At 46.4% G+C, this 12,260-nt stretch overlaps 1 protein-coding gene across 2 annotated transcripts in view; it reads left to right on the top strand.

The window, feature by feature from the left end:
• IntS2 (integrator complex subunit 2) overlaps positions 1–12,260 on the top strand; it is a 96,451-nt gene that overhangs the window by 8,968 nt on the left and 75,223 nt on the right. For both annotated transcript variants that reach the window (XM_045745558.2, XM_045745559.2), the window contains exons 3-4: positions 8,993–9,209; positions 10,351–10,481. In XM_045745558.2, the coding sequence (XP_045601514.2) occupies positions 8,993–9,209; positions 10,351–10,481 (348 nt within the window). The remainder of the gene's footprint in view (positions 1–8,992; positions 9,210–10,350; positions 10,482–12,260) is intronic.

Raw genomic sequence — 12,260 nt, 5'->3', positions numbered from 1 at the left:
TTGGTTCCTCTGGGGGGTTTGGGGTTTTTGTCTTCTCAAACATCTCCCCACTCCCACGTTTGGAGTGGGGAGATGTTTGAGATGTTTGTGTGTCTCCTTGGGGGGACATCTTTCTTTCTGAGGCATTGGGCAAGGACTTTGGCTCTGCTCTGAGGACCTCATGGTAGGCTTCTGTGGTAGGGAGGAGGGTGGGGGTAAGGAGTGTCCATGAGTGCCTTTTCACCCTTTGTGGAGTCTGGTTCCTTCTGGAGATGATCTTTTGCTTTAGGAGGGAGAAATTTTTTATCCTCCCTTTGTCTGATTATGATTGCTCAGCTACTTTTCCATTGGGTTTGGTTCTGGGTCCCATTCAATGCCTTTGAGTTTTTGTATCTCCAGAGGTTCCATCTTCCCATGTTTTGTCTCCTGGCTCACATGGATCCTTTCTGATACAACTTACAGAATCCAGACCACTTTAATGTTGATGAACTTTGCCTCTTTTGAGTATGTCTCTACTTCATGGTGAGATTCTGGGTTTTATCCTGACTGCCTGACAATGCCCTCTTTTCTTCGGATACTTGCCAAAGGTTCTGTCAGACCCACATACATGGCATGTGGCAGGAGGTGAGTTTGAGTGAGTTTTCAAGTATTCAGGTCTTGTGCACTGCACGAGAACTGCCTGTTTCCTCTGGCACTCCCCAAGGATGTAGGCAAATGGTAGCTCCATGTGCAGTTGCCTGTGCTGTCTGAGGCTCTTATTGTAGATGACCACCGAGTGCGTATGTACTTGGTATCAAACTTACATGTTTAGGTTCTCTCTGACTTACTCTGTGAGTATGTGGCTTCACTGGGTTCCACTTTAGGACCTTCAGTTCCAGTATTGTGGAATTTCCCAAAATGCTCATTCCTCTCATTTGAAATACAATGGGGGCATTTTTCTTTGCTTGCCTTGTGTGTCATCAGGCTTGTTGGCCTGATTTTTAGGTTTGGTTTTGTCCCTTAACTTTTGTTCCAGTTTTTTTGAGCTCCTTTATCCTGAAGATGCTATCTCCCAAATTTGTTAGCTGTGGCCTTTTCCTGTCATCCTATCAAATTAGTTTTTGTATTTCTAGTGTTCTGTCTCCACTTCCTGGAGTCTGTCTGGTAGGGCTAGGGCCTTGCCTACTGTTAGGTGAGTAGGTTCTCAGGAGACCCTTACTTCCCAGGCCATTGCACGTCCTTCTGTGATTTTCACTTCTGCTTGATGTTGCAATTACAGTACATGTCATGGAAGAATGGTTCCACTTGTGGTTTGCACTGGCTTTTCTGGGGGGAGCCCCTACAGCTCCCTGGAGCTATCCAGGCTGATAAGGATATCCCTAACTTTGGCATCAGTCGATGTGGGTGGAGTTCTAGGCCTACCAGGGACCACGAGCCAGAATCTGGCCCCCCCTCAGAGAAGCACAAGGAGCAATGGCCTATAGAAATTCACATGTGATTTAAGAGCATTCTATATCTGCCATCGACTAGGACAGGCACCCAGAAAGGTAAGCGCCCCAAAACAATCCCCTATTCTGGTTAAAACTCTTCCTGCTATTCCGGCTGCCCCAGCTTTTTCTTGTGAGGCTGGGGCTTTGGAGGACGACTCGCCCCCGGGGCCTTGACGTGATGATTCCCGGGGTTGGGGAGGAGCTGCCTTGAGGGTCTTGGGGCCCCCGTTGGACCCCGCCTGGGATTTCCGACCCTCCGAGCGGGGCTTGCTGGTACAAGGAGTGGGGTTTTCCCTTTCCCCCTTCTACGTATGAGTTGGATTTGGATTCGGTTCCTCCTCGGGTTTGGTTCTGTGTCCCTGCGAGTCCTTCGGTTCAGTCCTACCGGAGGTTCTTGGCTTCCCGTGACTCTCCGGCTGAGGTGCGAGCGGACCATTGCGGCTTACCTCCTGCGCGACCCAGAGTATGCCTCTATAATGGATCCGTCTTCTTTCAGGTTTGGGTTTTCGTCTCCATACTGGGTTCGTTATGAGGTTCCGGAGTCATCCTGGCTTGTGAACTGCCCTATGTTTTCGCTGGATGCTTGGGACACCTTCTGTCGTACCCGCACGCTTGAGTGGCGCGAGGCGTTGACTGTGGTCCAGGTTTACCTGCGGGGCGACTTTGCAGACCTTAATAAGTGCCTTTTCGCTCTGGCTCTTCTGCAGGGATGTTGGCGCGGTTCAGCTTTATGTGCAGGTTCCTTCCCTGTCAGCTGCGCTTGTGGCTGAGGACTTGCAGTGCACGAGGCTCGTTGGCTTTGGTCCTGCATTTCTTTTCCCTCCTTGAGCTGTCTTTTGATTGGCTCACGGAGGATGTGGAGGCGCTTGGGGCCATTCTTGGGTCTGGTGCCTTGGTCTCGGCTGCTCGTGTATCGTCTGCACTTTTGAAGTTGTTTGCGCCAGTCCTGTGGGATACGCTGTTTCAGTTTTTCGCTGCGCCCTTTGCATGTTGACAGGTGGTGCTCACTTCCTCCTTGAAATCCGCTTGGGCCCTGGCTCTTAGATTTACTTCTCCCTTTTGTCCTTTGTTGTTTGTGGCTTCTGCGGTTGAACAATATATGCAAGCGGCTTCCTCCAGCTGCTGCCCTATGTCTGACATGTTGGTTCTCCGGGAGTCCCGGGTGGGTTCCTCCCCGAGGGGTCGTGCCAGGGACTGCGGTTCCGCTCATTACGGTGAGCCACAGGTGCCAGTTACAGAACCGATGCCGCCTTCGGTCCTGGCTGCACCTGATTGGCGCGGTGCTCGCTCTGTGCACAACTCGAGTTCTTGTAAGGGGCATCGGCCCTTTCGTGATTCGCCCCATTGGCGGGGCGATGGAGGGTAGGCGTGCGCTGTTCGCTCAAGCCTTGTCTCATGATTCATGGGCTTTTCAGGTCTTTTCTCGTGGCCTTCGGTGGTGTTGGGTGGCTCCTCCTCCTTCGGGGGGTTTGGGGCTGGCAGGGCAGGCCTCTTCTCCTGCGCTCTGTCAGGTTGTCTTGGAGTGGGTCGACGACGTCCCTCAGTTGGGTGCTCCCCATAGCTTACTAGGCTGATATGCTAATGCCAGACTTTGGCATCAGTCATGTGTATGGAGTTCTGTGGGCTTACCGGGGACCACGAGCCAGAACATGGCCCTCTCAGAGAGGCATGGGGAGCAATGGCCTATATAAACCCATGTGTTGTTGGAAGCATTTTATGTCTGCCATCAACCGGATCAGGCACCCAGAAAGGTAAGCATCCCAAAACAAACCTATATTCTGGTGAAAATTTTGCTACCAAAAAGCCGAACAAGTGGATAGAACTCCCCTAAAAGAAATGAGCAAACGAGCATGACGTCACACGTCGCCTGCGCCGCTGTCTGTGCAGCTCCCCCCTCCCCGGGAGGGCGAAGGGGGAGCCCCAGACCCCTGCGCCGGCTATCCACCCTTCAGTTCTAAGGCTGATGCTAGAGGCGGAGGTCGTGTGCTCTGGCTTCAGTGATTCCAACGCTGTGCTTAGAGTGTGGTGCTATCTTTCAGGGGTGCAAGAGCCAGGAGTTATTCTACAGTACTCGGGCTGCATGCGCCTAGGATTCTCGTCCCTAGGTGCCCTGTAAGTACTGCCCTTGGGACTTGGGGCACCCACCAACAAGTCCCTCGGGGCCTACCTCTGCTGGGCCGGTTTACTGCTCGGTTTTTTGGTCTGCCCTTTGGGTGCTTGGGGTTTTTGTCTTCCTTGTTTACCTTAGGGTAAGAGGAAGTTGCACTGGTACGGAGCACAGGGTGCTGTGCACCTTGTTTTCACCATTCATAGCAGCCTGCTCTGTTTCTTGGGGTACGTTGTCCTCTTCCGGGGTTTTGTTTTTCTTGTTGTTTTTGCCTTGTGGGAGGATCTGCCTTGCTTTCCCCATTTCTGCTTGTGACCTGAGCATGGTTCTTCTGGTAGTGCCCCCTGCTAGGTCCCTATGAGTGTACATGTCCCTGATGTTCAGCTTTAGTAAGTTGTTTGATAGTTTTGGACGCCGGTTAGCAGTATCCTGCCTGAGATTCCCTGAGCATGAGTTCTGTCTCAGGACCCTGGGAAACTCCTAGGGGACGCAGTGGGTCTGATGGATGTGTCTCCGAAGTCCCCCCCTCGCTTCATGCGAGTTCGAGGGTTGCTCAGTCCCCTTGACTCAGGGTGACCCTCACTGTTTTTGCCTCCGTCACGCTGCCTGTTGGGTCGGTGACACTTTCGACCCGGAGTCCTGTGAATTCTGTTGCTTGTTAGTGACTCAGTTTACCCAATCTACTGATGATGTTCTACGGGTACAGACAGTGCAGGTGTTGCATGTGCACTTTAGGTTGTTGCAACTCGCTAGGTTGGTTGCTCACCTGGATGCCCCGAGGCTGCCCCGTTTTGCTTATAGGGACCCGGACATGGGGGTGGGGGTCGCTTCGATCTTGGTTCAGTTCACGCCCCCCTCGTCCTTTCCCTGTTGTGGTTTGTTCTGGTCCCTCCCCTCTGCTTCCGGCCCCGAAGCATCTGAGGGTTTCAGAGTCAGGGCAGGGTTTAGATGGTCTTGAGACTCGGGCAGTCTCAGGGGATGCCCCTTCCGGTGTGGCGACAGAGGCATTCGAGTCCAATCTCCCAACCAAAGCCTTTGGGTCTGACCAGTGGGCCACCTTTCGTCCAGTTTATTCGGCTGTGCCGACCTTTTCTTTAGGGACCGGTGCTCTGGGGAATGACTTGGCCCCAGGTCCTGCTGAGGAGAATCCTGGGGCAGGGGAGGGCTGACTTGGGGGGGCCTTGGGCCCCACTGGACCCCACCTGGGTTTTTTTACTCTCTGAGCAGGGCTTACTGTTACAAGGAGTGGGGCTCTCTTTTTCTCCCCTCTGCGTACGAGTTGGATTTGGTGTTTGCCCCTCCCCGGGTTCGGTTCCATGTTAAGCAGGGTGAGTCGGTTCCATCTTTCTAGAGGTTTTCAGCTTCCAGCATCCAACCGTCTGCGGTGCGGGCGGCCCTAGCGGCTTAACTCCTGCGTGACCCAGATTATGCCTTGGTAATGGATCCGTTGTCTTTCAGGTTTGAGACGTCGTTCCCTTTCTGGATCCGTCACAAGGTTTCGGAGTCAGTCCTGGCTGGCGGACTGTCCTGTGTTTGCTTTGGAGGCTTGGCATTCTTTCTGTCGTTCCCACACGCTTGAGTGGCGCTGAGGCTTTGACAGTGGTTTTCTTAGGGACGCGACCTTGAGCACCTCAATGAGTGCTTGTTTGCTCCTGCCCTTTCCTTGGATGTTGGTGTAGTGCAGCTCCATGTGCAGGTTCCCATCCTTTGGGCTACGCTGGTGGCTGAGGACTTGCGTGCCCGGGGCCCTCTTGGCTTCGGCCTTGCGTTTCTTTTCCCTCCTGGAGTTGTCTTTGAACTAGTTTGGGGAGGATGTGGGGACGCTTGGAGCCATTCCGGGGTCCGGTGCCTTGGGCTCGGCGGCTCGCTCGGCGGCTGCCTTGTTGAAGCTTTTTGCGCTGAACTTGCAGGATGCGGTTTCCCTGTTTTATGCTTCCCGGCTCGCGTGTCGGCAGGTGGTGCTTGCCTTCTCTCTGGAATCGCCCTGAGCCCCTGTCTCTTAGGATGTCTTCACCTTTTTGTCCTCTGCTTTTTGCACCTTCGGCCTGTGGTGCAGTATATTCAGGCTGCTTCGACTAGTCCTAGTCCTAGTGCTTCGTCCTACCTTACCTTGAGGTTACCTTGAGGTGCTTCCGGGGCTTAGCGTCCCCGCTGGCCCTTTCGTCGACCAGGCCTCCTGGTTGCCGGACTGATCAACCAGGCTGTTGGACGCGGCTGCTCGCAGCCTGACGTATGAGTCACAGCCTGGTTGATCAGGTATCCTTTGGAGGTGCTTATCCAGTTCTCTCTTGAACACTGTGAGGGGTCAGCCAGTTATGCCCCTTATGTGTAGTGGAAGCGTGTTGAGCAGTCTCGGACCTCTGATGTTGATAGAGTTCTCTCTCAGCAGTACCTGTTGCACCTCTGTTTTTCAACGGGGGTATTCTCCACATCCTGCCATGTCTTCTGGTCTCATGTGATGTTATTTCTGTGTGCAGGTTTGGGACCAGCCCCTTCAATATTTCCACGTGTAAATTATTATGTACCTCTCCCGCCTGCGCTCAAGGGAGTACAGTTTTAGGCTCTTTAGTCGGTCCCAATAGTTTAGATGTTTTACTGAGTGGATTCTAGCAGTAAAGGATCTCTGCACGCTCTCCAGGTCAGCAATTTCTCCAGCTTTGAAAGGTGCTGTCATTGTGCAGCAGTACTCCATTCTAGAGAGCACAAGCCTTTTGAAAAGTATCATCATCGGTATAGCATCTCTAGTGTGAAAAGTTCTTGTTATCCAACCTGTCATTTTTCTTGCAGTTGTGACGGCTACTTTATTGTGTTCTTTAAAGGTAAGGTCTTCCGACATGAGTACACCCAGATCCTTTACATTGCCTTTTCGTTCTATGTTATGATTTGCCTGAGTTTTGTACGTGGTTTCCGTTTTTATATTTTCATTTTTTCCATAGCGCATGAGCTGGAACTTATCTTCGTTAAACACCATATTATTTTCTGTAGCCCATAGAAAGACCTGATCTACATCTGACTGGAGGTTCGCCGTGTCCTCTATGTTGCCTACTCTCATGAAGATCCTAGTGTCATCTGGAAAGGATGATACAGTGCTATAGGGTGTGTTCTTGTCTATGTCCGATATGAGGATGAGAAAAAGTACTGGAGCAAGCACAGTACCCTGGGGGACTGAGCTCTTTGCGGTTGATGGGCTGGATTTTATTTTGTTGACTATTACACATTGGGTTCTGTTGGTCAGGAAATTGTAGATCCATCTGCCTATTTTTCCGGTAATTCCTTTTGAACGCATTTTATGTGCAATAACACCATGGTCACATTTATCAAAAGCTTTTGCAAAATCTGTGTAAATTACATCAGTGTTTTGTTTGTCTTCCATAGCATCTAATGCCATATCATAGTGGTCCAGCAACTGCGACAGGCAAGAGCGCCCTGTTCTGAAACCATGTTGTCCGGGGTTATGGAGATGCTGTGATTCCATGTATTTTGTGATCTTACTTCTTAGCACTCTCTCAAAAATTTTTATGATGTGCGATGTTATTGCTATCGGTCTGTAATTTTTTGCCTCTGCCTTATTTCCTCCTTTATGAAGTGGTGCTATCTCTGCTGTTTTTAGTATATCAGGAATAACGCCAGTATCTAGGCTTTGTCTCCACAGAATGTGGAGGGCCTGCGATAGTGGTTTTTTACAGTTCTTTATGAATATGGAGTTCCAAGAATCCGGGCCTGGTGCAGAGTGCATAGGCATACTGTTTATGGCTTCTTCAAAAGCCAGTGGGGATAGGGTGACGTCTGATATATGATTTGATGTTGGTATCATATCCATGAAAAATTCATTTGGGTTATCAATCTTTAGTGTGTTTAATGGCTCGCTGAAAACAGAGTCGTACTGCCTCCTCAGTAGCTCGCTCATTTCTTTGTTGTCATCGGTGAAAGTTCCATCTCCTTTCGCAGGGGCCCGATACTAGATGTGGTGTTTGATCTTGATTTTGCATAGGAGAAAAAATATTTCGGATTTCTCTCTATTTCACTGATGGCCTTTTGCTCTCTTTGCCTCTCCTGGGTTTTGTATGATTCTTGTAGCTTCCGTTCAATTGTTTCTATTTCTCTACTTAACCTTCTTTGCCGTTCTTGAGATAGGGTGCGACTCTCAAGTTGTTCCGCGATTCGTTTTCTTCGCTTATATAGGGAACGACGTTCTCGTTCCAATCTGCATCTCTTCCTCTTTTTTTCTTAGAGGTATGCGGTTTGAACACATTTCTAGTGCTACTGAGCTTATTTTTTCCAGGCACTGGTTCAGGTTTGCATTTTCTAGCTGTTCTTCCCAGTTTATTTCTGTGAAGTCCTGGTTTATTTGCTCCCAGTTTATCTGTTTATTATTGAAGTTGAATTTGCTGAAATCTCCTCCACCGGGAATCTGGACTGGTTTTGAAGGTCTTCTCCCCATGGTTGTCATAACTTCAATTAAGTTGTGATCTGAGTAACAGGTATTTGTAATCATTATGTTCCTGATCAATTCATCATTATTAGTGAAAATGAGGTCCAGCGTGTTCTCCTTCCTAGTTGGTTCTACTATTTGCTGGTTTAAGGCAAACCTGTTGCACATCCGTAGCAGGTCATTTGCATGTGCCTGTTCATTTAGGCTACTTCCTGGTATTCTTTCTGATATTACTGTATTAGCCAGGTGCTTCCATTTCAGGTGCCGTAGGTTGAAGTCCCCAAGCAGGATGATGTTCGGAGCTGGATTTGTGAGGTCCTAGGTCAGACTTGTTGGTTCTTCGGGGGTCTTGGGGGGGGGCCTTCCCAGAGGGGCCGTGCCAGGGCTCCGGGTTCCGCTCATCGTAGTAGGCCACAGGTGCCAGTTTCGGGTTCAGCTCCGCCTTTGTCTGGGTCTCGTAAGGGGCACCGGCCCTTTCAGCCGTTTCGCCTTTCGATTGTTTCGTTTTTTGGGGCGATCCCTGGTAGGCCTAGAACTCCACCCACATCGACTGATGCCAAAGTTAGGGATTTCCTTATCAGCCTGGATAGCTCAGGGGAGCCTCCGGGATTCATCCTAAAAATGGCATTTCATTACATTCAATGTTGGTTTTTTGCAGTTCAGTTCTCCCTTTTGATTCTGCCATGGGGAGCATCTTGCTCATTTTGCCAGCTCCTGGTTCCACAATTGATGGGCTTTTTTTGGTCGACTCAAATAGGATTCGGTTTAGATTCAGAAAGTCCCTGTGTAAATATTGGTTTTTAAATAGATTGCTATTTTATTTAGCAGATTATCAGGTAACAAAATACATATAGAATCATTAAATTATTTCAAGTGATGGTTAGACATACACTATATATGAGTGAGCTTGGTTTGGTATAAATAGGAGCTGCCTCTCATGTACTAATAGGCCTTTTGCAACTTTCCTTATTCTTATGAACTAAAATTTATCTTTCCATTATACAGATTCGTGAGCCTCGACAAGATTTTTACCACAAATCTTCAGAGCTGTTTGATAACCCATGCTACTTGGAGGAAGTGAGTGATGTATTGTGTATTGCTTTGGCTGAATTGCCAGCACTGTTACCTCCAGCAGAAGTTGCAGAAGCTCTTCTCCATGTTACCAATGGACCAGCACTTGTTGCTCGTATGGTGGCTAATCAACCAGATTGTTTCAGAGAAGGTTTGTATCTTTAATAATTTATTTTTTGTGCGTTTAAAATCGTATATATCGTATATATCGCAGTGTGATTCATCCCCGAGTTTCGGACAAGGAACTCGGTAGTCATACTATAGAGTATATTGGTATAATATAAATTATCTATAAATCAAGACTTATTATCTCTCAGGTATAACAGTTAATCAGATGGCCTTCTAAAATATAATAATATAATAAGGAATTCTCCCCAGATAAAGTGAACTACTAAGACAAAATACAGAAAAATTAAAACAGACAAAACTTATCTAAAACCAGTTGACTCAGCGGCCGGCTCCTAGATATTAACTCAAATCTGGCGCCGGAGCCCCCAGCTCTCGCTCCCTCCAATATGACGAGTGGAAAATTTATTTAATTTTAATTTACTTAACTGAGCAAAGAATTCGTGCTAATACAAATATAAGAACAACTTAAATTTGAATGGTCAGGTTTACATGAATAAACAAAGATAACATATTTTACATAGAATGAATATATGTATAGAGAATAATAAAGAGGAAAAACTGGCAACTACACAATACAAGCTTTACTGTATTCTATCAGGATCTACCTGGATCTCACACGTCCCGTACCTATGACTTAGCAAGCCCCAGCTCCCTCAACTGTGTTGCCAAATATTGGACTTGAATAGTATATAAAACTATATACACATGCCTTCATGCAAGAGACAATTATAATAAATTTTATATTGAGTGCATCAATGTGAGTATTCCTTAAATAGGAATACGTAACAGGTGGGTTGCAAACTTAGCAGACTCGTTGCAAAAAGAAGTTAACAAGACAATAAAATTGCATAAGTTTACATTCAAGGAAGACTTTGGTAAATACTGGTTTGGAAATAGATTGTAAATTTATTAACAAATTACAGTACTGTACTTCTAGCATAATAAATGTAGGATTACAGGATTACAGGATTGCTTTTGGGTTAGGTTAGATTTACTGGTCATATGAATAAGTTTGGGTGGGAGATAAATAGAAGCTGCCTTGTATGGACCAAAAGACCTTCCGCAGTTTACTTTATTATTATATTCTTATATTGATGGTATGCACCTTTCAGATGAAATAATCATTTGGTAATTTATATAGTTTTTGTTTGTATACCTTCCAGTTGTGACAGGATTAGTTATGACTGGAGATAAACAAGATGAAGATTCCCCTGGAGGCTTATTACGTCTGCAAGCTGTACGAATACTTTGCCAGATGAATCCCAGTCAGGCTCTCAATGTTAGGGCTCTTTGTGTGAGTATGAAATGCTACCCAGGTACTACTACTATATATCACATGCATTGTATGTATATCAAACTTATTACAATGAATTGGTTTAAAATTATTTGTGTAGTTATGGATAATGCTGTTTTGCATATTCATGGTTTCTGGAAGGACCAAACTGTTATGTCCCATCAGCACATGCAAGTCATTAAAAGGCTACAGTACTAAGAACCAGAGGCTAAAACCTGGCCACCGCCCTGAAAAATGAGGCCCCAGAAAATAGGCAAAGCGAAACAGACAAAGCAAGATCAAGGAAAGTAAACTACCGGTATGTAGCAAATGACTTGGAAAATGCTTCAGCCAGTGGTAAGGTCAGCCACCCCTAAAATAAGTTCAACCCACCATTATAAATGGCAAGAGAGCATGGAAAGAAATGTGGACAACTGCCACCAGTGGTGTTTGGAGTAAATTATGGAAGGTGTGTGCCCTTGACTTGATAAGATTTGTAAAATAAAACTGAAGTACAGGCAGTAGAAATGTTTAGGCTTGTGCAAAGAATTCGAGGGAGGAAAGAGTTCACGATTTTGAAAAAGAAATATGTCTTGGAGGTACCAGTTCCATCATGAATAATTAAAGGTGGAGATACTGATGTAGCTAATACAATAGAAAGGAAAGTGTGAGGATGAGATTATGCAAGGGCAGAGTAATGACCCTTTGCACACTAAGTTCTTAAATTAAGAGAAGTTCACTGCAGGCATGTCAAACTGAGGGACCCCCGAGGTCCATATGAGTCACATTTGTGTTGTAATGAGGGGCACACACACACACATACCCCTAATTGAAGTCATTTAATAAAAATTATAGCAGAATATTTTTATTGTGTAAACTTAGAAGCATACAATGTGCATACAAATGGTTTAGCAGCTAGCCAAATTCATCAATGCAATGTAATGAAGTAGTTTAACAAAAGAAAAATTTGAAATTTGAAATGGCAAATCCACAGGGGCCGTGACGAGGGTTCGAACCTACGTCCAAGAGGATCCCAAACACTCCCTTCATCGACTGAGCTTAATCGACAAATCCACAAATCCTTGTGGATTTGTTCATTTGATGCATCACGCTATTGTGATTTCTATGTGTAATGTTTTAAATGGCAACATTGACGTCTATGCAACAGCAACAAATACATTGTACAAAAATTACGACTATTTAATAATTTTTAGTGTTTTGTCCTGAGGCTTTACACCTTTGACACACTGAGGCAATTTAAATTAAAAAAACTGCAATTTTGGCCATTAAATGATCAAATTACAGTATCCTATGTGTAGGCTGCAGGTGTGCTTACAAGGGGTCACATGTGGCCTGCTTGTTTGTCATGCCTGATCTAGAGGCAGCTGACATTGTCTCAAAATATGAGTGGAGTTTGCTGGCTGGGAGGGTTGTAGGTCTTGTGGCTGTCTCCAAGTTGATCTTCAAACTAAAAAGAAATCACATTCTTGCCTCGACCTATGGTTGCTGCATCCTCTAACATAAACCTTTTTGTTCCAAGAACTCCAGTACAGCGGCGGAAAATGGAATACAGTATATTAACAGATATGTATGGTTAAAATAACTGTGATAGGTATGATAGGTATGCACCAATGTATTTGTTGGAAGCCAACTAAGTTGTTCTGTTATTTGGTGATGATAAGTGTTCACCACTTCCATTTTCTAATGAGGCTTCCTAAGTAATAGGAGTGGACTCCCATTTAACAGACATGCTCTAGTAAATTGGGGTAGATAGACTAATAATAGCCTTTCTGGGTAACT

This window comes from Procambarus clarkii, chromosome 16, assembly GCF_040958095.1.
Source record: "Procambarus clarkii isolate CNS0578487 chromosome 16, FALCON_Pclarkii_2.0, whole genome shotgun sequence".
Taxonomy (NCBI): Eukaryota; Metazoa; Arthropoda; class Malacostraca; order Decapoda; family Cambaridae; genus Procambarus; species Procambarus clarkii.
Note: the sequence above shows the minus strand (reverse complement) of the source record. Positions and strands in the feature narration are given on the sequence as shown.